This window comes from Ptychodera flava, chromosome 12 (assembly GCF_041260155.1).
Source record: "Ptychodera flava strain L36383 chromosome 12, AS_Pfla_20210202, whole genome shotgun sequence".
NCBI lineage: Eukaryota > Metazoa > Hemichordata > Enteropneusta > Ptychoderidae > Ptychodera > Ptychodera flava.
The window spans coordinates 30,958,396-30,984,487 of NC_091939.1; the positions used below are offsets into that span (position 1 = coordinate 30,958,396).

Below are 26,092 nucleotides of genomic sequence, written 5' to 3' on the forward strand. Positions count from 1 at the left end.
AGGATTCAGTTATTTTCCTGTGCATAAAATCCTAGACTCTCTCACAGCCCCTTGTTCACTATGCAGCTCTATCTTCAACCATTTGGTGATGCGTCTGCAACAATCTTTCTACAAAGCGAGGCTCACCGCGCCAGCCAGGCTAAAACGTCATGGAACTTGGGGTTGTTAACACTTGTTTTTCAATTTTCTGTTTGGCGCTATTTTGGGGAGTCTTTTAGCCTATTTTTTGGCTTTGTGTCCAGCCTGTGAATAATAAATTACAAATGAAAATATTGTTAAACTCACCTTTGATGTCTGTGCGTCTTCCACTAATTTCACAATCTGCGCAAGCGTAGAATCAGAACCAACATGTGTTGCCTCGACTAACAATGTTCCGTTTTGGTTAATGGAACCCCCAATGACTCCAGCTCCTAGAGTATAGAATGATTGAAAGTTGAAGTCTTTGCTTTGCGGGTAATAATTTCAATAACTCAATATCTCAATAACTCTTTTGATAAACAGCAGTTTACACCAAAAAAAGTAATTTTTTAGGCTTTGTTGGTATCCCAATCGGCAGATGTACTTGTTTAATATATCTCTGCAGATGACACGGTGCATGTGATGTTATATGATTCATGGTATTCAATCAGTTCTGTACAGAGACCATAAATGGTAGAATTCGTAGAAAAAGAAAAAATACAAACTACTAATTGTCACAACTCAGGTACACTGTGCGCAGAATTGCACAATTTCGTTTTCTGGAAATGTGTACACTTTCAAGACTTTAGTCTTACGAAGATAGATAGGTTATGAAAACTTTGTGGTTGGTTATTTTCAGGTTTACCGGTTGGCGATAGTTTTGGGCAAAGTGGCGTTGTTTGGGACGGAATGGTCTAGGGGGCAACATGACTACTGGAGTCAAGAGGTTTTGGTACCAGGTTGTGTTGGTGCAAAGTGTCTGGGAACAATTTATAAACACCACTGTGACTGTGGTAATGACAGATAGATAAACGGTGCAATAAACATCAGTAAATGAAACAAAGTCTCACCTGGTTTTTTCAGAACTGGCATCGATTCCCCTGTAATGAGTGATTCGTCAGCCATAGACGTGCCGTCCACAACTTTGCCGTCCACTGGGATCTTATCTCCGGGGACCACTTTCAATATGTCACCTCTCTGGACAAGGTCAATGTCAATTCTTTCCTCACTCAAGACCTCTTTGTTCTCACCCAGGACAACCAAACTTGCATCAGTGGCTTGTAGGGATATCAACTTGGCCAGAGCATCTGACGTTTTGGACTGATGATTGTGGGAAAAAAGTCAAAACTTAGTCTAAAGACTTGCAATATTTTATCACCCATACCGGTTCAGTGCCTACATGCTACTCATTATTATGACCTTTTATCAACATTGCTATAACTTCACATGCGGCATTTAATACCGTGGCAGACTGTAAGATTTGTCACTCAAAGAAGACGGATTAACATAGACAAAATGGTCTGTTCCTCAAGCTACAGATATTTCAGTTGATTACAAGGGATGTACAATACATGACATACACAATGTAAAGGACACCGTCAGTGCTGTAATTTAATTACACATGTCCTATGGTATGCTGAATTCAACTGAATTTCAAGCATCTGGCTAAAACTTTGTATTTGTACCATAGAGGTGTCCTGACTATAGAGAGATATTGTTACTGCAGATTATACCCGAAAGTGGTTGAAGGGACACGAACCACAACTTTTGATTTTTTTTTCATTATTTTGGCCTCGATATCAATTGCAAACTCTTCTTCTTCTCCTAAAAGCATGTTGAAACATCCACTTTTTAGCTTGTGAAGACAGCATGTACAGGTATAAACCACATATGAATTCTAGTATTGACCAAATTCACTTGTCAACAAGAAAAATACAGTCTTTACATATTTCATGTTGAGTTGAGAAGCTACATACTGTGTATCTAAACATACTCTGGGGAATAAAACACAAAATTGTAGTTGATATTTAAATAAAGAAATAGTAAAACAAATCATCAAATTACAGCTTCAGACCCTTCAAGGCATGCTGCAATCATTTATTTTTGAATATTCAATGAATGGAAAACTCCAAAACTTAATAATCTACCACTATTTCAAGGTTAACTGAGTATATGAAAGCTGTGACGGGAATACGCAGACACCGGCTGTACATACTTTTTGGAAATATCTAGTGAGAGATCTTCCACTGACATACCTTTGCGATGTGTTCCAACCATCTGCCCAGTGATATGAAGACCAGCAGCATGGGGGGTGTATCAAAGAACGTCATGGGACTGTAGTCGACTTGCTGCACCATGGCTATAATCACCACAATACAGGAATATATGTAGGCTATGGTCGTCGCCAACATGATAAGGACGTCCATGTTGGTCGTACGGTGCTTCAGAGCCTTGTAAGCTTGGACGTAGAAATATCGGCCACCGAGAAACTGTAGGTATGGAAACAGGTGTACATTCAGCACTGGCAACCATGACAACATGAAGAGTTGTCCATCAAGAGTTATGAGGGTAAAGGTCAAGCTAGCGTATCGAAAGGAGCATACAGATTTTTAAATTTAATGCTTAGATGAGATACATTCAATCAACTTCCCTCAAGGTACATGTATAGTTACATTTATAATGGTACACTCACCTTTAATTGAAAATTAGCTCATGTGTGGAGGGAACGTGGTTAGATGAATACGCAATGAACTTACTTCTCAAACTACCTTCTTTAAGCTTCATTTCAACTAGATACATGTGTGTCACCCATATCAAGAGTTTAATTATCAAGACAAACAGCAGCTCAATTCACATGATGTGCTTCAGCAGTTTCAACCTTTCTTAACTTTGCAAATTCTTCAAAAGTTCATTCATTATTCATTCATTCATTCAGTCATTCATTAAGTTTCTTGGGATATAAAGTTGATCCAGAAACCTCAACTCAAATTAAACAGTAACTTTCCTAAATAAGTCGACTCCTCTAAATCTCTGTCTTGTTTTGCTCTGACACTGTTAAAAGTTAAAATTTGCACATTCTTGAAACCAACCAGTAGATCCTTTGACTACTGGTAAGTAAACAACTTTTATCCCCACTGTAATCTATAAAATATGTTTTATAAATCTTAGCTTTTGCATATTCAGTTTAATTTCTTTTCCATTTTTTATGCATTTTTCCTGGATATCCTATGGTCCAAAATTTGTGTTGATAAATAAAATGTTCTTTGAAGACTTCCATTTCATGGCTTACCTGTACAGGTGTAGCACAGAGGAAAAGGAGTAAATTTTCAACGGAAAGACCAGGACAGACCATGATGTGATTCTTTGAGAACATAAAGTACATCATTATGATAACCACTGGAATACCAAACACCAGAGACAGAAGGAAGGAATTGCGCCACCTGTGACAGAAAGGAGAAAATCTTTTGTTAGTTTTGTCTTATCAAAATCTTCAACAGCATCTCCACCTATACCTTATTCAACATGAAACTGTTCACATGTGATATGATAGTTAATGTGGAACTTATCATACACACAATTCGTGTCAGTGAGCAAAGATCCTCAAACACAGGCAAAACTGACAACACTTAGTCATGAAAAAAGTGACAAGGTCGTGTCTGCTAATTTCTCTACACTGCAGGTGTCAAAAAACTTCACATTTGAAAAAGAAGCAGTCATGAGTACAACAATCACTTAGAAATATTCAGTACATGTATGTCTTCAACAGAAATATCACTTTTGATTGAATTTTGCCCAATGCAATAAGCCATTCAAAGTCATTTCAGACGACCTTTTCCTGACATGATGACAGGGGAATGCATACTTAGCTAGCCAGTTTTAAAATGGAATATAGTCACTGTCTATGCTGAAAATTGTTTTCTTTTGTTTTAATCATATCAGTTTACTGCGGATTATAACAGAAGCTTCCTTGGTTGCAATGGAAACAGATGTATATTCAGTCTTGTAAATGCTGTTGTTCCCAAAATCAAAATGGACTTCTTCTTGTTAACTTCTTGGCTCATATTTACTGTTCTTCATCTCAATTCAAGCAGCAAACCAATGCTTTCAAACAAAGACAGAAAACAATTATGATTTGCTATTCTGTAAAAACATATACTGATAACAGTCTCACTTTCTGATGGTTTTCTGGTGTTGCAGAGCTCCGGCAGCTTTGGTGTCCCTACTCTGCAGCTCAACGTCAAATCCAGCATCTTCTATCGTTTTCATGATATCCCTGGGACCAATTTCCGCCGGATTATAACGGAAACTTCCCTTGCTGGTTGACAAGGCAACAGACGCATAGTAAACACCAGGCTTGCTCATGACCTGTGACTCAATGGCATTTACACACGATACACAAGACATGCCTAGAATCTGAAAACAAAACAAAACAACAGAACAATCCTGTTTACTCCTTGAATGCCAACTTAAAGGTCAATTTTTGTTGCCTCTATAGAATATACCGGCATTGACAACAAACTCTGTTTCCAGGAAAACATCGATATTATTTACAAAAAATCACAGCGAAGACTATTTCTGCTAAGGAAGCTTAAAAGCTTCAATGTCAGTCAATGTATACTTGAACGAGTTATAGGAGTCTAATAGAAAGTGTGATAAGCTTTAACATCGTAACATGGTATGGAAATCTCACTATAAGAAATAAGCTTAAAGTTAGTAGTATAATCAATACGGCAAGCAAAGTTATTGAACACAGCAAATTCCCTTATCAGTTTTATATCACAATTCCATGAACAGAAAAACACATTCAATTCTTAATGATAGCACACATCCACTTTACAGATTGTTTCAGAAACTTCCGTCTGGGCGCAGATATCGAGTGCCTAGAGCTAGGAGAAATTTTTACAACATTCTTTCATTCCGTCAGCAATATCTATTTTAAACAACACAGAATGAGTTGAACTCAATTTGTAGTTTTAACCACTTTTTTCAAATTACTTTCATGTGCTGTTGATCAGCAGTGTCTTGTGTTTCTATGTGTGCCATTTAACTCTTTGTATTTCATTTTATTGTGTTTATTTTACTGCGAGTGATAGAAAGGCGATTTTCCAATTTTTGGACATAAAGTTATTCTAATTTCTAATTCTAATTCTAATTCTATAACTCAGACAATATTTTTTGCAGCTCAGACAATTTTTCTTCAGATTTTTTCCAAATTTTTGATCAAAAAATGTTGCAAATGAAAAGTGATGTCAATATGGTTCAAAATTATCAACAAAATTTCAGAAAAATTAATGAAAATTGGTAAAATGTTGCACTAAAACTTTGGTGGAAAAAATTACAGCACTTTCATTCCTAGCACTGACATTGTTTGTATTGTTAATAACCTTAGGGAGTCCACTCATACCATCACTTATTATTTAGAGCCCCCTAGGAACATCCATTTTAGTTTGAAACCAAGGGTGTGTCCAATAATCTTCAGTCGTCCCCAAAATATTAAGTAACTTCAAGATACAACACCATCACAATGTAATGTTTGTCATAATATGAGATACTGTATTTGAGAAAATTTATCAAATCATGGTAGTACTGTCCCTTCGCTTGCTTGAACTTGGCCAATGAATCTACATATGCCAGTCATATTGATGCAAAGAAACTCACAATTAATTCCAATGTGCCGGTGTTACCATCATCTTCTTCTCTCACAGAGGCCTCGAAACCCATGTCATCGATGAGCTGTGCTATCTGGTTGGGAGACAGCAACTGTGCGTCATATTTGATTTCTGCCTTGCCGGCCATCAGCGCAACTAGTACTGACTCAATTCCTGCCAATTCAAAATGAACAGAAGATGGCATCAGTAAACTGAAATTGACCTCCAATTTGTCACCACTGAATGCCACAAATAGTCCCTAAGAAATTTATCAGCTGTTTGCATATGGTTGCATATATATGCAAAAGATATGCATCAGTATGTCTTATGGTAGAAAGGCTAGTGTTCAATTTCTGCTGGCTGATAGCCAGGTGTACCACAAAATATATATAAATATCTGTAAAGTCTACCCAATGAGAATATTGTGAACATATATGTTCATGATAATATCAGGTCAGATTCAGGGCTGATGTGCAGCTGTTATCCAACTGGCTTGGTTGAATCTTATTGTTGTCATTGAATAATACAAATAGACTCCCTAAGTTGTTGTGAATATTGACAATCGACAAATTGGATATAATCTTCCGAGCACACTGCACAGCAGCAGGAGAGTCACACTCTGCCTCATTTGAATATCATGAATAACTGTTTACACTCTCATTTGCATGGTAACATTCAACAGGTGGTTAAATATTCAACTGTTGAATTCACATCTTTCTCAAAAGGAACACAGATAATTGGGATAATTTATTTCCTTGAGAAAATGCAAAAATAGACTTTCACTGATGAAATGCAGATCAGTGAACAAGAAAAATCAAGTAATGGTTGCAGTATTTTGTCTGAGTGATATTACATGTATGTTTATTTAAGTATTGTCTACATGCTTAATGACTGTCTCATTTCCTTCAAATCGAAAATCATGTTTTTTTGCAAAATGTTGATCATTTTATTTTTCATTTTCTGTGAAATGGGATTTACTTTTATGGAAACGGTGAAAATCAGTTGATACAGCTTTATACATTAATTGCAAGTTACATGTACATGAACCTTGGGAGTTTAGATTAGAGACAGAGCACATGACGAGTGTCCTCCCCCAACACCAGATACCCTTTCAGTTTGTGTCCAGAGTTATGTGCACATACAGTATGTGCATTAATCTTGACTTGTTACAGCATAAGTTTGGCTGTCAGGAGTTAAGTGTCACTATACCTGAACGTATGTTACTGTGATGCGTGTACTTGGATGTGAAATTTCAGGATATCTGTGAGAAATTTGCATTCTAGACAGGATGTTGTAGTATGTGGAAGAACATTTTACTTTCTTACACGAAATAAAAATAACCATAATGATGTTCTAAGATGGTAGCTTTGTCAATTTTAGCCTTATCTTGAGTGTGTGTACAGAGCTTATCAGACCCTCCTGTTTACAAATGCATTATGGTGTCTCTGTAGCTTGATTTACTATGGAAAAACCCAACAATAGCAGTGTCTCCATAGATTACCTTTGTGTTTGGACAGCGTTGACTCAATGCTATTCACACACGATGCACACGTCATGCCTTGGATTTCGATCACGCATTTCTCCAGCTTCGGGAGCAGAGGCATCTCTATGACAACGTTGTCCGGATCTGCTTTCACGTCGGTATTGATGCGGAATTTCACCAACGGCTCCCTGGGCACTGGTTGATGACCAGCTGATGTGTGGTTGGTGTGTCTCTCACTAAAATCTGTTGATGAAATCACATGAAATTACTAATTTTATTTTCACGAGTGGTCATGACAGACACACTGTGGAATCACCTGATGACATATTTATCCATGTGCTGATGTTCCCAAATTGATTAAAAACAGCTCTAATCGAGTATTTAGGTCGTGGTAGTGACTTTATGAAATTAATAAGACATTATCATGAGGTATATGTTTAAGTATGGAATCAATAGAAAATTACTGTTTCCATTTTCCATTTAATGATGTGAGAATTGCACTTGGTGTTTACCATTTGAAAATAATAGTTTACCTAATAACAAAATATTTCAGTGATGAGTGTGTGTTTATGCCATGGCAGTGTTTCAAGAACTAACATTGATTAATTTACTGTCAAAAGGGACATTAACATGCCCATGAAAAGAACAAGATATTTCAGAAAATGAATCTGGAGATCAAAGAATGAAAAGAATTTGTCCACTTTCAGGTACTATCACTCATCATGTACGCTGTTGAAGCTAACTATACACAAATCTACACTTTTAGAAAGATCATAGGGTCAATCATTCTTTTATGGAAGAAAAATTGACGCAAATTCAACCAGGGGCTCATTTGATTTTATTATTTTTCACTTAAAAAGCAACATTCTCAAAGATTCTAATTTGTGTCATTATGTTGTATGTATATGAGTTGACATTCCATACACAAAATAGCACTTTTTCATTGACTACTGTTCACATGACTGTAGAACAATGGACCCTGTAATCTTCATTATTTTAGGTAGAATGTGCCTCGGGACAGCTCAAACTTTCACAATTCTGTTCTGATCTACCACTTGTGGGGGCTCATTTTAAAGCTCTTGGTGAAAGAAAAATGTTCACCATCTTAAATTTTCGAAAATTTAAAATTTTGTTTTTCTCTGTAGATTTAACACAGGGATGGCGGCCATTTTGAATTTAAAAAAACGGTAAATCTGTGAATAATTTGTTTCTCTAGTACCAAAATTTGCATGATGACCCCCCCCCCCCCAATTTTTATTCTTGATTTTGAAATGGTTGAAAAGGAAAGTTTGAGCAAAAGTTGAAGTCTTTCACTTTCGAGGCGCATTCTACCTTAACTGAGCAATACATGTCTGGTTGATTGCCTCCATGCCCCATGCTTGCACAGTACAAATGGTACTCAGAGAAGTCTGACCGAAATGAAAGTTGCAATGCACATGCTATCATTAGAACTTAAAAAAATATACCAAAATAAATATACAGAACATGCACATACCAAATGAAATACCTTTGTTAGCATTGTACACTACCTTAAGACTTGGTTAAAGTCGTCGGATTTTCTAACATATACTTCAACAACTTTTGGTATCTAAGCGTTCTTTGCACATGACTTTCTGTGAAACTGTCAGAGTATGAAGGGTTGTGTCTATGTTGTTGAGGCAAATATGATGGGGCACTGAGATCATTTTGCTGTATTGACACCACCCAAATAATTTCGCACACAGCATAGAAAGTACTACTACTAGCAATGTAAATAATTGACTTGTAGACTTGAACCAAGTGTATACATTATACTCGCACTCAAATAGACACTATATTGCCTTGAGATGGTACTGAAAACAATGTATCTTACAAACATTACGGTATGTGCATACTCATTATCCAGACAACCATTAACGAGTGCATAATTACAGACAATGTGACGATGAAGAAATTAACACGGTGATATGAGTTCAGTGCATAAAACAAACACCAAGTTACCATCATAATCTGACAACAACGCTATCCTTTGCATATCTTCCGTGTTGTCGTAGGTTGTTATAGGGCTTTCACTCTCCACTGGAGACGGAAGCGTTAAAGAAATGCATAATATTTAAATAGTTAGTGGCAGAAGAGGCAAAAAAAGAAATGTTAGCTTGTAAAGTTGTTCAAATAGAACTTATTGGTCAATGCGAGCCATACTGAATGTGAACTTCACCAAAGCCCCTCCACCACTTAATAGACGTATAACTGTGACCATACAATACTAAAACTTGACGTCCTTGCAGATTTCTCAAGGAGTATACAATTTTTGCACGCAAAGAATTCAGGTCTATATTACAAATATAAGATCACCTATACATGATGAATAAATATCCTGAAGGACAGTTGTATCTTTCTGTCAAGATGTGTAAGTGTCTGGTCACCGTATGCTACATGTACGAAAAGTACTTGTATACAGTTAGAGGAAGATATTATGTTGTAAATATTTTATATGGCTTTCTGAACCACACTATACAATGTAGCAATATTGTAGGAGATTCATGTATAAAAGTATGTTGGGTAGGAGTACTTCTGTCTATAGATTATGCATGATGTTCAGAATTGTTCTTTGTCTAAAAGTGTTGTTTTTTGGCATTTCCAATGTTTTTAAATTGAAATTTTTAAAATTTTTGAATTTTCGACGGCACAATGAATGAGATGGAAAGAAAATCTGATGACATAATCCAATGATCAGGCAGAGTCAAGTCAATTTCAATTCCATTTCCGTTTCCTAATATTCAGGCCCAACTTCACCATGGAAAACAGCTTGATTGAACCAAAAGCATTATATAGTGAGTAGGTCCGGGGGTGGAGTTAGGGATGGGGTGGGGCTGTGTTTTTTTGGAGTATACTTCAATTGCGGTATGCTTTTGGACTGTCTCGCACTTTCAGACGGGGAAAGATTAATATAATCACAGACATATTGAGTTATCAATTTAGATTCAACACAACTCTGGAGCTACAAAGAATCACTGAAGCAAGTTTACATAAGCAGATTTTTTTTGTGCAGATTTGTTTCCTTGGAAATAATTGTTATTCAGATGAGTTTAAGCAAGGAGTAATCCAGCATGGAAAAAAAATCTGTGTAACCTTGGATGTGGCAATGTACTTTGATGAAGTTTGCTATTAAGCGATAAGTCAATGTACTATTCTCAGACAAAAATACAGACATCACAGACTGCAATTTATTGTCATTCAGTACTGGGACTTGACCAACCATTTCCTGGCACCACTATACATGTAGATACAATGCCAATTATGTGTCCTCTATACACAGAACAGTGATGTACATGATGCTATGTGGATTTCATCTGTTAGTGTCTGTCGTAGACTTAGTCTACACATAGTGTATAATTACAGGCATCTTTGATTTCAGCCAGTGTGTGGAATTTAATTTCCTATGCCCTGTGTGTATTATACACCCTTAGCTTTGCTCTGAACTTATATATTCTGCTGTATAGTCGAAGTATGCAGTGTAAGTATATTAGCTAACCCAAGCCACAACGTACACATACCATACTCTTTCTGCCCTCTACAGTGGTTTGCGGTTTGCATTGGACGATTGGTAATACACTGTATGAGGATACACATACTAAATTGAGGAGTTGCCAACACTGTCAGGTGTAACTATCGTCAAGGGGTAATATCAGTGGATCACAAAGAAATTAACTATGCGAAAGTTTAAACATTGTCTGGAAGGAAACTCAGATGTAGTCAAAACAAAAACACCAGATCATCACAAAAAACTTGAAAATGATGCACTCTATGGGCGTTAACAGGATGTGTGGTGTTGTTTTGACGTTGTATGGCCTCCTTCTGGACAATGTTTCAACTTTTGCAGACTTGATTTCTTTGTTTTTGACTGATATTACTGATTAGACGGCTGACAGTGTAGGCAACGTACTCCTCAATTAATACAGTGGTGTATATAGGTCCCTCAATGATTCAATGCAAACCATTGTAAGTCACATGTACATGTACATGAACGTGCTATAAGTATACTACTACCGGTATTACTAGTAATCTGTAATCTGTAATCTGTGTGTGTGCATCATTTCTCTCTGAACCCTAATTTGTGCATGTATGAATATGTATACCTTTGCTTTGCTCTGTGCATGTATATGATTATATATCAACATACATATTGACAAAATCTCTGCTGACTATTTCTGTAAGTATGCAGCTCAGGAAATCTGACTTGATATATTATACTATCAGGAAAGTATAGTAAATGTTATCCCCATTCTGTTCAAAGAGTTTGAAAAGTCTTTTTGGAGTGGATTCCATATTGCAACTGAAAGACATCCTCACAAATTAACGGGAGGCTGTTATAGTACTTACCATTAATTTTAGCTTCATATCCCATATCTTCGATGATATCAACCATTTCTGCCGGTGTGATTTTCTCTGGGAAATAGTGAACCTTGGCTCTTTTCTTCTCGAGAGATACACTGACTGTCTTTATACCGACTCTTTTGACCAGCTGTCCGTGCACGGCGCTGGTGCAGGACTTGCACGTCATGCCTTCGATGTCAATGTTCACGGTCTCCGTCGGTACTTGATTGATGTGTGCGAGGGCGCTCTCCAACTGCTCGGGTGTGATGCCTTTGCTCAACAGTCCCTGTATCACCGAGTTGCGATTTGATGAAAACAGGTGGGACGACCTCGGCGAGACAAGCTCAGAGGCTGAGAGATCTTCCACCGATGCCAACAGTGGGATATTCAGGTTTTCCAGTTGTTCAGTGTTGGGCGCATTGGAAGTCAATTTATCTTCCAAAACTGACGTGTCGTAACCCACGCCACTGATCGCGTCTTTGATGACTTCTGCCGTCGTGTAGTCGGCTCTGTAGGTGACCTGTATCTGTGTTCAGACACAAGGAGAAATCAACAGGTCATGACAAAGCTATGAGTAATAAACTTTTTTGTTAGATTTTCTGTGTGTAAATTTATACACATACATGTACAGTGTACATGTATGCCTGCAGTGTGCAATACAATGCATCAGGTTCGTAATTCCAATATCAGTACACCTTCAGATAATTGTTCTTGCACCAGCCTAACAGCAGGTGACAGACAGATCATTAAAAATGATCTTCTATTAATAGGAAAATTGTTATACATCAAGGACAAACACACAGGTGATTATGCAGTGACTGTCTGGCAAAAACACCAAGATTGTGTGTTCACAGATAGGAGCATCATATGTTCTGAAAAATACAGGATATTAAAACTGGTGATCATTGACACACTGTAATGGCATGAGTATTACAATTCATCGCACTGATCAACACCGATTATAATTTCAGCAAATTCATTTTTTTTTTCTAAGTCATGCTTCTTTACAGGAAAATGGGGCTGAATATCATAAAAATGGTGAAAATTTTTGTCTAAATTAACTATGTGGTCTTCAAAAAAAGCAACAAAATAGTTTCTAGCTTTACCTGGCTGTCGGGAAGCGACACAGAAATACTCTTTACTCCCAGCTGTTCTGAAAGTGCCTTCTTAATGGTATCGGCACACAGCTCACATTTCATTCCCCAGACCCTGATGGCCACTACCCTGTCAAGGTGAGACGTGTTCATCAAGTCCTTCTGACGGTACGACAGCAACTGAGGAAACATTTTGAAATCCCTCCTGGAAAAAAAATCAAAAATAGCAGTTTTAAAAGATATGGTTCTAATGCTTTTAGAAATTCTTATGTGCAGTGTATGTATTTATTGAATTGAAATTTTGTAAGTGGCAGACATTATGATAAATATGACTGTCAAAATAAAGTAACTCTTGTGTGAGAAAATGCTTTTCTTAAGATTGTTACATTGTTAGACTTAAAATTGATCGCATAAAATCACAACACAGGGCTTATAGGTTAGATCTTGGTTTAATAATTGTACTTGTAAAATTCTAGAATCACATTTTTTTTTTTTGTTAATTTTATATGCAGGTAACATTTCTGAAACTTGCAAACTTTAAAAATCGGCGAAGGGCGTGTAGATGAAAAACACTTTCACAAAACTAAATTTTTGGACAATTACAAAAGCCAGCAGTGAACAATATGTGCATCGACTCCAACCAACTACAGTCTGTGGAAACCCAACCATTACAACGTGCAAAAAAAATTGGAGAAACATTTTATTCTCTACAGATCTGTCATGTGAAATCAAATAGGATTCATAATCAAACATTAATTTCGACTCCGTCTTTCTCTGTGCAACATTCAGGTCAGATGAAATAATTTGAAAATTAATCTCACGATAGCTTATAACTATCTCCTGGCTCATCATAAATGTAATTAGTAAGGCCTTCAAGTTAATCAACATACATTCCTCTTTGATCATTGACCATGCATGGTAACTCATATAATGACTATTTTTATGGCGAATTCCTTTATCCCTGACAGCATTTCATTTTTTTTCCTGAAATTTATTTCACATGACACTGAACTTTTCATATTGCCCTCAAATTCTGCACGATTTTTCAACAAAAATTTATAGGACATATATAGTACTGTACACAAAACAAAATTTAATCAAAATTTTTAAAACAGAGAAGGAAGTGTGCAGGAACACGAAATTTTCTTTGACAACACACTGAACACTGTGTACAGTATGTAAATGATGGAGTTCACAGTTCTGAAACGCGATCTAAAAAATTACCTACGGTGTAAAATATTCACTTTGTTATTTCATAACCACAAACTTCATTCACCAGTACGTATATGTCATTTTTGCTGATGCCTTGTATTTTAAATTGACTTGTAAGGATAATTTGATGTGTAAATAAATTTCAATAATCCAATCAAAGTTTTCATATACTCGTAGTCCACCATATATGATGTATTTTGGCGTTTTTACATGTATGTCCAAGCAAGTCAGTATTGAGTGACATTGAAAGTTTCGGAATTCAAAAGAAAATAAACTCTCTCGAAAATAAATATGCATACATATACACAGGTATGCAAGGACGCATTCGAAATATCTGTCATCATTGCTCATATGCTAAATTTCCAACATGTTTGATTCGTAGTCCTGAGTTGGCAACGTATACTCAATAAAATCATGACCTATAGGCTGAAAAAAAAAGACACTGAATGAGGTACCTGATCGTTACGCCATCCTCCTCGCGAAAAGCGCAGTGCCTCGTGTACATTGGCATCGCTCTTGCGTATTTTGGCGACTCAGCGTCAGTATTTTCAGCAGGGAAAGTTCAGGTATCAATTGGAGACTTTCAATGAATCTAGAGTGATCCCTCCTCGCACACTGCCCTATAGAAGCCTCTCAATGCCTCGGCTGCAAGGCACACTAATGACTTACTTACTGCCCTACGCATACGGAATACCAATTGATGAATATTTAATGAAACTATGAGCACTCTCCATGTCCAAGAAGCATCGCAAACAGGATATACACAAAATGTACACAAAATGTACACAAAATGCATACGGAATACCAATTGATGAATATTTAATGAAACTACGAGCTCTCTCCATGTCCAAGAAGCATCGCAAACAGGATATACACAAAATGTACCCCTGACAGAAAAAAAATTGTGTTCTCCAATAAATGTAATTACCAAATCTCATAAATCATATAGTTACGAATATAATAGCATTCCACAAACAGCGTGCAGGAAAGCAAGGATTTTAATCCGTTTTTTGTTAGAAAAATTTAATCATTAAGTTTTAGCTTAAGATAGGTATGCAGGTGAAGGTGCTATTAAGAATATAACTATTTTGAATTTTGTTTTTCTTCGGAGAGGTTTTCATTATAGAAAAATCAAACATTGCAGAAAAATTAACTTTTTTCAAAGGATAATCATATACAATCTATTGACAGTTGATAATGATGTATTAACGTAGTTTGTGCCCCTACCCCTAAAAAACACAAAATAAGCCGGTGAAAAATTGATTTTATTCCATAAACTTGAAAATGAGCTCCTACAAGTAGTAGGCCAAAAGAATATTGTGAAAGTTTGTGAGTCCAAATAACTGTCCTTAAGGTGCATTTTACCTTACTCTAAGCAACTTATATTGGCTCCTTGAAAGTAATTTGTTCAACCTTTCACCGTATTTTACGTAAGTTTACACATTTTTTGTCTTTTTGAGTTTCCAAATGCGTGTACAGTTTGTTAATGGGGTTTAGTGGACAAGAGAATTAAAAAAACTCTGAGTAAATGCATGAGATCGCTATTGCATTCATTTTATTTACATCGATATGTTTTTACAAAAGATGAGAAAGCATATACAACAAAAATTTGGATATGATGGAAGCACATGAAGTTCAAGGACTCAAAATGGCGTGCTTTCAGCTTTGAGGTTTTTACTTTTAATATGCACTGCTCGCATCTATCAGTATTTACTGAGATTTCTATTAAGAGAAGACGGCTCAGCGGGATTCTGATTAGATCCAGCTGTTTGACTGGCTCAGCATGTCAACTATTTGCATGGGAGACATCCATCACAATTACTCTGACCAGAGAACATCTGAGGAACATTTTGCAATGAAGAGAGGAAACACTTTCCTTTCTCCTACTTTGTGTGTTAGGGACATTCTATTTCAATCAAGGGGTAAAAAAAATTGTACTCTGCTAAAAAAAAACGTGCATGCTCTACCTTGTCTTACAGAGAAGAGTAAATCATGTCTTTTATTGTCTGGGTTCAAAAAAGGACACAATATTACCAATTAATCTGTGCTCAAGTCTAATTTGAATCCCTGTCTGTTATGATCATTATGATATAGTGCAGCACTGCGTGCACGTACATGTAAACTCAGCATTTCTGATTAAAAAATTCAGTTACTGAAAATTAATGTGGTGTCCGAAGAAGGTACATGTATGTTGTAAGTGGGCCAACTTTTTTCCTAAAATGTATTTACAGTTGTACAATAACAAAAAATATTAGAAAACCCAAATTTTATAATTTTTCTGTGTATATCATATACTAATACTTGCTGATATACTGCCATTTACTAAAAAAAATACCCACTACAAGTACGGAGTGAAATATAAAATGCATATATGTTCATAATATGTGTGTAGAATGCATATATAATTTTGTTGAATTCTTGTCTGAAGTCATATGCTGTGCTCACAATATCACACACGCAGGCATTGATTCCACAGGATATTAAACTTCACTCTCTATTGTGCATCAGTATCTGTACGTGAATTCACGTACGTAACCGTAGCGTGTGGGACTGAATTCTCACCAGCTGCCGGCGACACTATAATGACATTTCTACATTATGATTTACAAGCAAGCAGGGATTTGCAAACCATCTGTAATGTGATCTTTTAAATACCAATAAATACAATTTCCATCGTAATGAAAGTAAATTTTCCAGATAAGTATGTGCTTTTGATGAGGAGTGAATATGGTGAATGACTGCATTATAATTTATATGTATATGATGCTGTGTAATTTTTGACAGCTTCCTCAAAAACAGCAACAAAATGACATTATTGATATTCTGGGTCAGTTTCATGGATTCTTATCTTGATAATTTTAAAATGAGAAAATATTTTCAGATATATGTACAATGCCACAAAGCAATCTAACTTTTTAGACAAAATAAAAAACCCAAAAGGTCTAGGACATGTACCAGTATCTCAGGAACCGGTATTGACTGGAACTGATCAGTGTTACAAGTTCTTACACTCATATCATGAAATAATTGGAAAATAATATATTCTTGAAGGTTCTCAGATCAATATACCGGTAGTCATATTTCAGTGAACCGTGCAAAGCATCTATGATAAATTTATTTGTTTTTTGCTGCAACCAAGATGAAAAAGTTTTTAATGTTATTGAAACGTTGCTGTCTTTGATTAAAAAAGAAAGAAACTTGTGCCGACAGAATCAAACAGACAATATATCCTTTGGAAAGTAACTTCAGAATACAACTGAAAATGTCAGCATAAAAAAGTATGTTTGTAGAGTGTCAAATTCGAAGACACACTTTTTTGACTGGTAATACCAAGTATTCTTAATAATCAGTGTGCTCTCTAACAAACAAATTTCAGGAAACTTTTGAGTCAAGGGAAAAATTTATGAAATTTTCTTGAGTCATAATGTATAATTTCCTATTCAACTGAAATTTTATTGCATCACAGAGAAAATTCATAAGTCATGGTGCACCAAATAGCCTTAGAGGGCACACTGTTAAAGTCAATTGTTGTATGTAAATTTGGGTGATCATATCACTTGATAAACAACTGTTTCACTTTTTACGCTTTCGCTTTATGAGTGAGCAAAAGTACAGCTGTATTTTTTATATGAAGCAAGTTAAATGTTCTCCATGCTGTTGTATGGTCTAAAACTCTGCAAAAAAATTTGCTGATATGCAGATATTTCAATTGACATACATCGCCAACATCAAAACATGTTTGCAAGGGAGTTTGACTGCAGTACGATTCCTATGTGGTATTTATGATATTTACACGCACTGGTAATACGGCGAACACATTTTATTGGCTGGTACCAACAGTCACCATCACTTGATCAGGTGACCACATCAGCTGACGTGTCAGATGATTGAAGAGCTGTAGTTTTCCAAAGCCTACTCAATTCAAGGACACTGCATTCTGTCACCCCCTGCAGTGCATGCATTCCATGCCTTTTATGGTAAGCAATTGATACACTAAGTCAGGTGACCTGACAGTGTGCTGCATACAGAACAATATCAAAAGACTTACAAACCATAGACCCTCGAGAAAAACAAACGCTTCATGCCATAAATCGTGAATTATTCACCGAGACTGGAAATTCATTAGTTTCAGTTTTGCACAAAAACTGACACATTAAATCCTTATGAAATCAACAAAATGAAATAAAAAGATGACAAGTGATTATATTATTTCATCGGAAATTCACGCTGTATAGTAACACGTGTCATGTGACTGGTGTATTTTGATACTCTGCACCGCTAGCAAATTTTATTAGCTGGTACAGGTTCATTGATCAGGTGACCATATCAGCTGACATACCGAGTGGGTGAGTTTTTCCCCTGAAGCCCATTCCTTACCTTTTATGGTCAGAAATCAAGACACAAAAGTCAGGTGACCTGATAATGTGACACGTGTACAAACAACTCAAAGTACTTGATCACATGACACATATATAACATGAATTATTCACTTTTACTGAAAATTCACTGATTTGTTAAACAGCTTAATAAAATCTGTTATATGAAAGTGTGAAAGTGTAATTTGGTGAAATTTTGATCTGGAAGAAATACATATACAAATTGTACTAAATCCCTCAGAAAATTAGAAAATCAGCTATTTTGTAATAAAGTTTGTCTGTTATATTCCTATGCAAAGGTGGCAATTACTATATTTAACATAACAAAAGGATTTATTGGCTGGTACCAACAGTCTCCGCTAACGTATCAGGTGACTACATCAGCTGACATACCGTGGTCAGGTGATCTTGGAGTAATGTGGATTTTTTTCCTTAGACCACCACAATTCAAGGACACTGTACTCTACCAACCCTTGTTGTGCTTATTTCCTTGGCTTTTATAGTTTTAAGGTCAGCAACTCAAATATCAAGTCAGGTGATTGGAAATTGTGTCCAAAGCAGAGATGAAGTATCAAGCAACTTGATCACATGACAGGTGACATATTGAAGTATATATGTACGCTAATTTATTGAGGGACTGTGTTGAAACTATTCATTTTTAGAAATGCAAATATCCCTGATTACTTCATTAGAAAAGTTTGGGTTTTTAAATCTACCGATCTGATAAATAGTTTGAATATCACAATTACCTTGTAGATTTATGTACAGTATACCATGGAGGTAGTAGAGACTACCTCCATGAGTATACCTATTCATTTTGAAAATAAAATTGTAAAGATAGAGAAACAGTATGTAATAAAATTTATGAACCTCAACTTCAATATGTAATTGATACTAAAAAACTATGACTGCATAATTTGAAGGATGTGCTCACCTATACTCTTGCCAATTTTTTTTTGTGAAATACCTATCTGCAAAATGCTTCAAAACCCCTAAGCGAAACACTATCATTCTAGTAAGATGCTGTGCTTACATCCTCTGTGAAAACTTATGGCCCAAGCCCCACGGCCAACCAAGGCTACAATTATTGCAGCTACATGTAGATGACAGATGAACTTTCTGAAACTTTCATAAACGTCTACATGAATTGTGTTTTGTACGAAATTTTGATCAGCTTCTCTCTGGATCACTCAGTATTAAAACACGGTTACTGGCATGTACGTGGAAGGTCAGCTGTAGTTGTTTGTGCTACTATAAACATGACATTGACAATGTGTATTGTTCAAATGCAAATGAAGAGCGTCTATCAACATGTTTTTCACGCCTTTTTTGTTAACGCCAATACAAGTACGTATGGTGGAAACACGGTCACTCTTGAGAGCCCATGGTGGAAAGAAGCATAGACAGCAGTTTTTAGCGGTCACTGGAATGTACGGACCATTTCTATGGAAGCAGTCCGATGGGCGATAATAAATTAAGGCACAGGGCATCTCGCGTCACACACTTTGGAAGGTTCGACAGTTTTTCGTGTAGCGTGCTCACATAAAACGTTGTCTCATTTTGGGCAACATATGTTCGCGACAGAAGTGACAAATGTTGGATCTGATCAGCGGCAGAAAGTCTTGCTTAGGTATGGGGTGGTGGAGTAATCAAATTCGACAAATTTTCCCCACGGTTCACACCCGCCATTTTTGTTGAATAAATTTCACTCAATATCGCCAATGAACGACCCGGAATGAATTGTTACTTCGATTGACAACTTGGGAGCTGATCGATCGTACACTACAAGCACTAGATTTGACATACCTTCTCTCCTTATGTGTCAAAAACTCAAATTTCACTGCAAGTGATCACGATGTAGCTTCGCAGACGATAATCAATGTTTGTCTGGCTTTTGATACTTGGTCACGTGATTAGTCATGTTACTTGGTCAGCTGACCACATTATTCACAATCTTTATTCAAGCTCTGCCATTACAATAACCGTCCCTTCTCCCCCAAATAATCGTGAGCGTTGTGTATCAAATATATTCAAAACAGAAAAACATAATTTAAAAGTCTCATTCTCAGATATTAAAAATATCGCGCCAATAAATCTGTGAAAACAAACAGTTTTTTTTTCTTTGTAACTTGCGATATTAACTACAAGTTGACCTTACATATGAAGGGTGCTAATATGCTAATATAACGATCTGCAATGCGTCAGGTGACTATTTTCCCACTGCACACGTGATCCTTTTGTACACTGCGGAAACTTCGCGAACATGCTGCACGATATCATCTGGCAGGCCTGCTGTCTATCTCCTACGGGCATACTATACAGCTTTGTTTGCGAAAAGTTTTCCCAATTTTGACGAGCGGGCATTTTTTTTCAATTTTGCATTTCCCTGAGAAAATCTTCATTCCGATCATTTCGTCGAAGACGTCAACCCCCCACCCCCCATCCCCCTAGCTGTGGCGGGGTTAAAATCGTAAAAGTCAAAACCAGCCCGTAAAAGGCAGGAATCCCGTCTGAAAGCTAAGGACCCACAGCTAACCCCCCCCCCCCCCCCCACTCCTCGAGCCTCCGGAATGGATAGAGGGTGCACTCAGCTATATCCCGCATCCACAGGTGAACGTCGGACAGTGCAAATTACACGGCACAAACTCAACAATGTTTCGTTAAGGTAGTATGCACCTCGAAAGTGAAAGACTTAAACTTTTGCTCTAACTTTCCTCTAGAATCTTTCAATCATTCTCTTTCAAAATCAAGAATAAAATAGGGGGTCACCGTGCAAATTTGGAACTAGAGAAACAAATTTCCCAAGATTACCGATATTAGAAATTCAAAATGGCCGCCATCCCTGTGTTAACTCTATGGAGAAAAATAATATTTTCGAATTTCGAAACACTAAGCCGTGAAAAGTTTTCTTTCACCGAAAGCTTTAAAATGAACCCCCACATGTGGTATATCAGAAGAGAATTGTAAATTTTGAGAGTCCGAATGTCTGTCCCCGAGGTGCGTTCTACCTTAAGTGGTCTGGAGCATCAAAAGTAATATTTTCGGCACAATAATTATTGATGTCAAAACTCTACACTTTTTACGAAATGCTTGGGCAGAAATGTTTACTTGAGGTCAAAAGTTGAGACTTAGGCCTACTATAAAAGTCGAGGTTAAAGTGGTATCAAGATTTCCTTGGTCAAAAGCTTACACGAAGCAATGAAAAGGAGTATAATGTCTAATCCTTCCCATGGCAGCACCCCCACCCCCCGCCCAGCCCAGTGGTCGGGAAGTTTGCAGCGAACAATTATAATAAGCCTACGTTCAATTTTTTTTACATCATCCGTGACGCACTAGATCCCCGTTTGCGCTCTATATAACACTTCATTCAAAATATATAGACACAATTTTAAAACTTTCTTCACTGTAAAGGCATCATGTTACTTGTTTTATGTCAACCTCACGCCTTGCCAATTAGTATATTTGCTAGTAGTAAAGAAAAGGTGGACAACTGGGATTAATAAGAATTTTACACCCATTTTATTCATTTATCTACATGAAGCGAAGGAAAAATTAACCATCCATGTAACTAAAGTGTGACCCTGACCTATATATGAACTCACGCGCAGCAGCTTGCGCAGCAGTGCATTGTCCTGACTAAGCGGGAAATTCCCTGCTGAGTCACACACAACATGTTTATACATGTACGGGAAATTCCGTGTGAGTCATCACCATCAAACTAGCCTATATAAAGGCGCTTTTACCCGTGTTGTCAGTCCGGCCGGCCGTCGCGGAGTCTGCTGATGTTGAACACGAAGTTCCTATCGGTACGCACTAACTTTCATATCCATTCAATCCATAATATCGTAGATATCGCTCCAGAGGTGGACTAAATCCTTCTTGTTTTTGTATTTCTAGCGCCTGATGAAATATGTTCTGAATAAGTTCTGACCCCGGAGCCTCTGTTGTTGCACCTTTTTCTTGTATTTGTGTAAGCAGCTGTTTATATTGAACATAATAATGTTTATATTTCTCTCGTCTCTTTGCTACACCCGTTTTCCCTTGTATTACATCAATAACAACACCTGGTATAGGAGTTAGGCTAACAGTACCGGAACTGTTGGAATTGCTGCTATTACAGCAGAGCTTACAAGAATCCCCTTAGTAATATTGAGAGCCATATCAATTCAGCCCATTAATTTATAACTGCGTCGATATGCAGCACTTGTTCTTTCTATGTAATCAGCCAATTGTTCAACGCTTTCAACAACTGAGATGTGCATTTTTACTGTATATGTAAGGGGGGATAAAAAATAATTGTAGTAATATAGAAATACAATATGGCAGAAGGAGGAGAAGATATACCACTCCAGGATTTCGATGATGCAAATTTGAATGATGATGATGATATTACTGAAACATCCTTTATAGGCGATGATAATACCCTTGCGGAAGCCAGCCCTTCCCAGGCCATCTCAAGCGACAGACCCGCAGGTGAGTTGTTGATTGGACAGAGAGGACGAATTACAGATATAATGGCTAACCAATACTTAGATAGTAATAGGATTACTGATGTGTATAAACGAGAATTAATGCATACAAATGCTAGTATTAGGGATGGAGAGCTGTATTATCGAGACGCCAGGCTGACATATAATAAAGGCAAGAAGTCTTTAATGATCTCCTCAATAAAAGGTAAGGGAGCTGCAGAATTTAAAAGAGATATATTAGAATATCCACCAGAAATGGTAACACAATTGACTGATAATGAAGCGAAAACATTAATGAACAGGCAGGCCGATAGACTGAAACCCTACGACATTGGACGACTCAGAGATAGAATAACAGATTTACGAGTAAATTTTAGCGATAATGCCGATGAAATACATACTATAGAAAATAAAATCGATGAATGGAATAATCTAAACCCTGACTACAGAGCTTTTGTTGATGAATTAAAGATGGCGAATATGCGTCTTAATGAGCTTTACAATGAAAGAGATAAAATTACGTCAAAGCAGACAGAACTTACACCCGAACTCAGAACAAGACTAGCTAAAATTAAAGATCGAATTGAAGTACAACGTGATATGATCAGTGGGGCACGTGAAAGACTGGCGTCGACTAGGTCTCTTCGTGATGTAATTTCTGATCCAGAATTATCACTGAGACTGAAGCTGACAGAGTTATTTAAACGAAATGGTATTACAATTGCTGCAATACTGACTGCCCTTGGAATGACAATATCAACAATTGCCCTGGCTGTGACTAGAGGAGGAGGAGGAGGAGGAGGAGCGGGAGCAGGAACTGGCGGGTCTGGTTCAGGTCCGCCCAAAGTATATACAAAAGCGAAAGAATTGTAAAGCAATTTGGCGAATGGTTAAAAACATTGGCTGCAAAAAGTGCTGCTGCAATACCAGGTTTAATCGGTTCCCTTGTCAGTTTTCTATTAAAAACAGCAGGATCGGTTGTCGGATTTGTTGGAGAACAGCTATGGATATTTTTAACTGGATTAACATTAGTCATTATAAATAAAATTATGTACTAATATATGATCCCTACGGAATCGGCATGTTTGGTGAAAAGAATATTGCAAAGTTTCTTTCTAAAAATAAAGACCTCTTTGGTTTCTCTGTCGAATTGGAATGGTGTAAACTCCGGCGGGTAAATCGACATATCCTTTGAGCAAATCCAGGTGTGCGACTAAAGGATGATAATCTATATCATAACATATTAGCTTTCATCAAGGAATGTCAAAAGACTAACTTCTTTAAGCGACTAGAATTCATAGCTGTATTCCAGGATACTGAGGATGACCAAGAGGCTCATCATCTCCAAGAATATTGGGTTCTTCGATTGATTCGCGACACAGGCAATCGATTTATCTTTCAGGCAGACGGAAATATTTACGTAAAGATGTGATTTTCTTTTTTCTTCTAAGTCATTATATACACGAAGTGAAACTTAAGATGTGATTAATTTTCTTTATAACATGTAATTTCTTTTTTTTCTTCTACTATATACATTACACGAAAAATGGGGTACGATAGAACATTATTACCGAATTTCAGCAACCGAATACCGAATGGAACGAAGTCATATAGAACTCATCATGTGGTTGCTCATAATCCAAGTGAGGCAGATCCAGGCCAGGAACTTATCATACGATGTCCGAAGTTAGAAAGCGGAGTACTCTTAGTTCCAGATACTTTCGACCTGGTTTTTGATCTCGAAGTAACGGGAGGTGGAACTACCCGTGTAGTACAAAATGTTGCAAAAAATTTGGTGGAGCGTATGGTTCTCAAATTTGAGGGTCAGCCACTTTTCAATTTGAATAGATATAACCTTCTTGAATGTTATCGCGATCTCTTTAAACATAAAAAGGAGAGAACGAACATGACACTGTATGGAATTCAGAACGAAAATCTAAGAAAATTAAGAAGCGGTGCGACCGATGCAGATGCCGACGTCGTGGGCGATAAGTTACTTTTCGACACATATAAAACAAAATATGCTATTCGTCTCACTCACCCCCTCGTGACAGGTCATGGAGTTGCATATCCAAAAGCGTTAGGGAGTCATATTGAATGGGAAATTACGTTGGCACCCGCCCCCCAATTACTTGTCAGTAATAAACTGATTACAACCAATTATAAATTAAAAAACATTCAAATGGAATACGAGACAATTTCTGACCTCGATCTCGCGAGGTCAACTGCTGGTTATTACAACGGTGGAAAAAGTTACCTTTACGAGCATATACATTATTTTAGAACAATCCCATTCAAAGAATCGGACACGGTTATCAATGAAAATAAATGTACCACGACGTAGCATTAGAGGTATCGCTATACTCTTCACTAAAAATCAGAATCAGTCAGAACTTAATAGCGAACTTTTCTTTAACCCATCCATTGAATCTGTGTCTGTAATGATTGAAGGCATTGCAAATAAAGTGTACGCTCAGAAGATGATACCAAGACAATTTTGGCGAGAGGTGCGACGGTATTTTGCTGAAGAAAAAGATTGGTGTGAAATTGATATAGATGAAGTCGATTATTTGAAGAATAAATTCTGTCTGTTTATCGATCTGCGTAGCTTTAAAGATATTGAGTTTCATGGAAATGGTCTTAGACTAATGAACACAAAGGACGGAATTCAACTTGAGATCCTGAAGAAAGATACCGCGTGGGGTGGCGATGACGCTCACAATGATAATATATTTGCCCACATTTATGTTATCAGTGATGCCCTAGTCTCTATTGAAAATAGTAGATTAATGTCTTTACAATTTTAAACCGTAACCATGACCCGTCGTCCGTCCTATCGGCCATGTTTCTGCCAGCCATTCGCCCGTGTCTGGATTGTATAACTGCACACGCTTGATATCATTTGGCGCCATCATAATTTTACTACGCTTTTCACTACGGATTTCTCCAGCCTTTTTCCGTACAAACTGTACAAACTGTGCCGGCTCCGGCTTCTTCCCAGTTTCAAATAGATCTTTATAATCTTCAAAGTTCAAATGTTTTCTAACACAAACATCTTTCACCCCTTTATTTTTTTTCGTCTCCGAAGTTGGAGTTCGAAAAGCATACACTTTCGAGCGTATGCCGACAAAATCAAGAATAGGTACACCATTCAACTCATCTTTAAATTTACCTATCACTTTTTTATTAATCTTCGGAAAGTTGGCCCCACTCATCCCACTAGTATCGTAGATCGACTTCTCACCATTCTTTTCAACATCTTCTCGGACTATATCATTGAAAGTTACGTCCGGATCCGGGAGGGGCACACTGTAAACAAAACTATCAGTATCCATGTAGGCTAATCGTATTCCAGGGAACTGGGCCCGAAAGTAATTGTAATGCGTCTCATACATTAGCAGCTTAGAAAGTTCTAGTACTGCGGCGCCGATGAAAACTGGTTTTACATATCTATGCTCATCCGTTTTCAGTTCCAGTAGGGCACTGTCGCAGGAAT

The 26,092-nt window shown here is 37.1% G+C and overlaps 1 protein-coding gene across 2 annotated transcripts in view; it reads right to left on the reverse strand.

Moving 5' to 3' along the window:
* LOC139145619 (copper-transporting ATPase 2-like) overlaps window positions 1-20,060 on the reverse strand; it is a 34,368-nt gene extending 14,308 nt beyond the window's left edge. The window contains exons 1-11 of one of the 2 annotated variants that reach the window (XM_070716883.1): window positions 19,934-20,060; window positions 12,552-12,744; window positions 11,452-11,971; window positions 9,070-9,147; window positions 7,108-7,332; window positions 5,617-5,780; window positions 4,130-4,371; window positions 3,248-3,398; window positions 2,214-2,447; window positions 1,029-1,278; window positions 286-410 (exon numbers count right to left, since the gene is read on the reverse strand). In XM_070716883.1, the coding sequence (XP_070572984.1) occupies window positions 286-410; window positions 1,029-1,278; window positions 2,214-2,447; window positions 3,248-3,398; window positions 4,130-4,371; window positions 5,617-5,780; window positions 7,108-7,332; window positions 9,070-9,147; window positions 11,452-11,971; window positions 12,552-12,731 (2,169 nt within the window). In that variant the 5' untranslated portion in view covers window positions 12,732-12,744; window positions 19,934-20,060. The remainder of the gene's footprint in view (window positions 1-285; window positions 411-1,028; window positions 1,279-2,213; window positions 2,448-3,247; window positions 3,399-4,129; window positions 4,372-5,616; window positions 5,781-7,107; window positions 7,333-9,069; window positions 9,148-11,451; window positions 11,972-12,551; window positions 12,745-19,933) is intronic. The other variant, XM_070716884.1, reaches the window with a different exon arrangement.
* Between the last annotated feature and the right edge of the window lie 6,032 nt (window positions 20,061-26,092).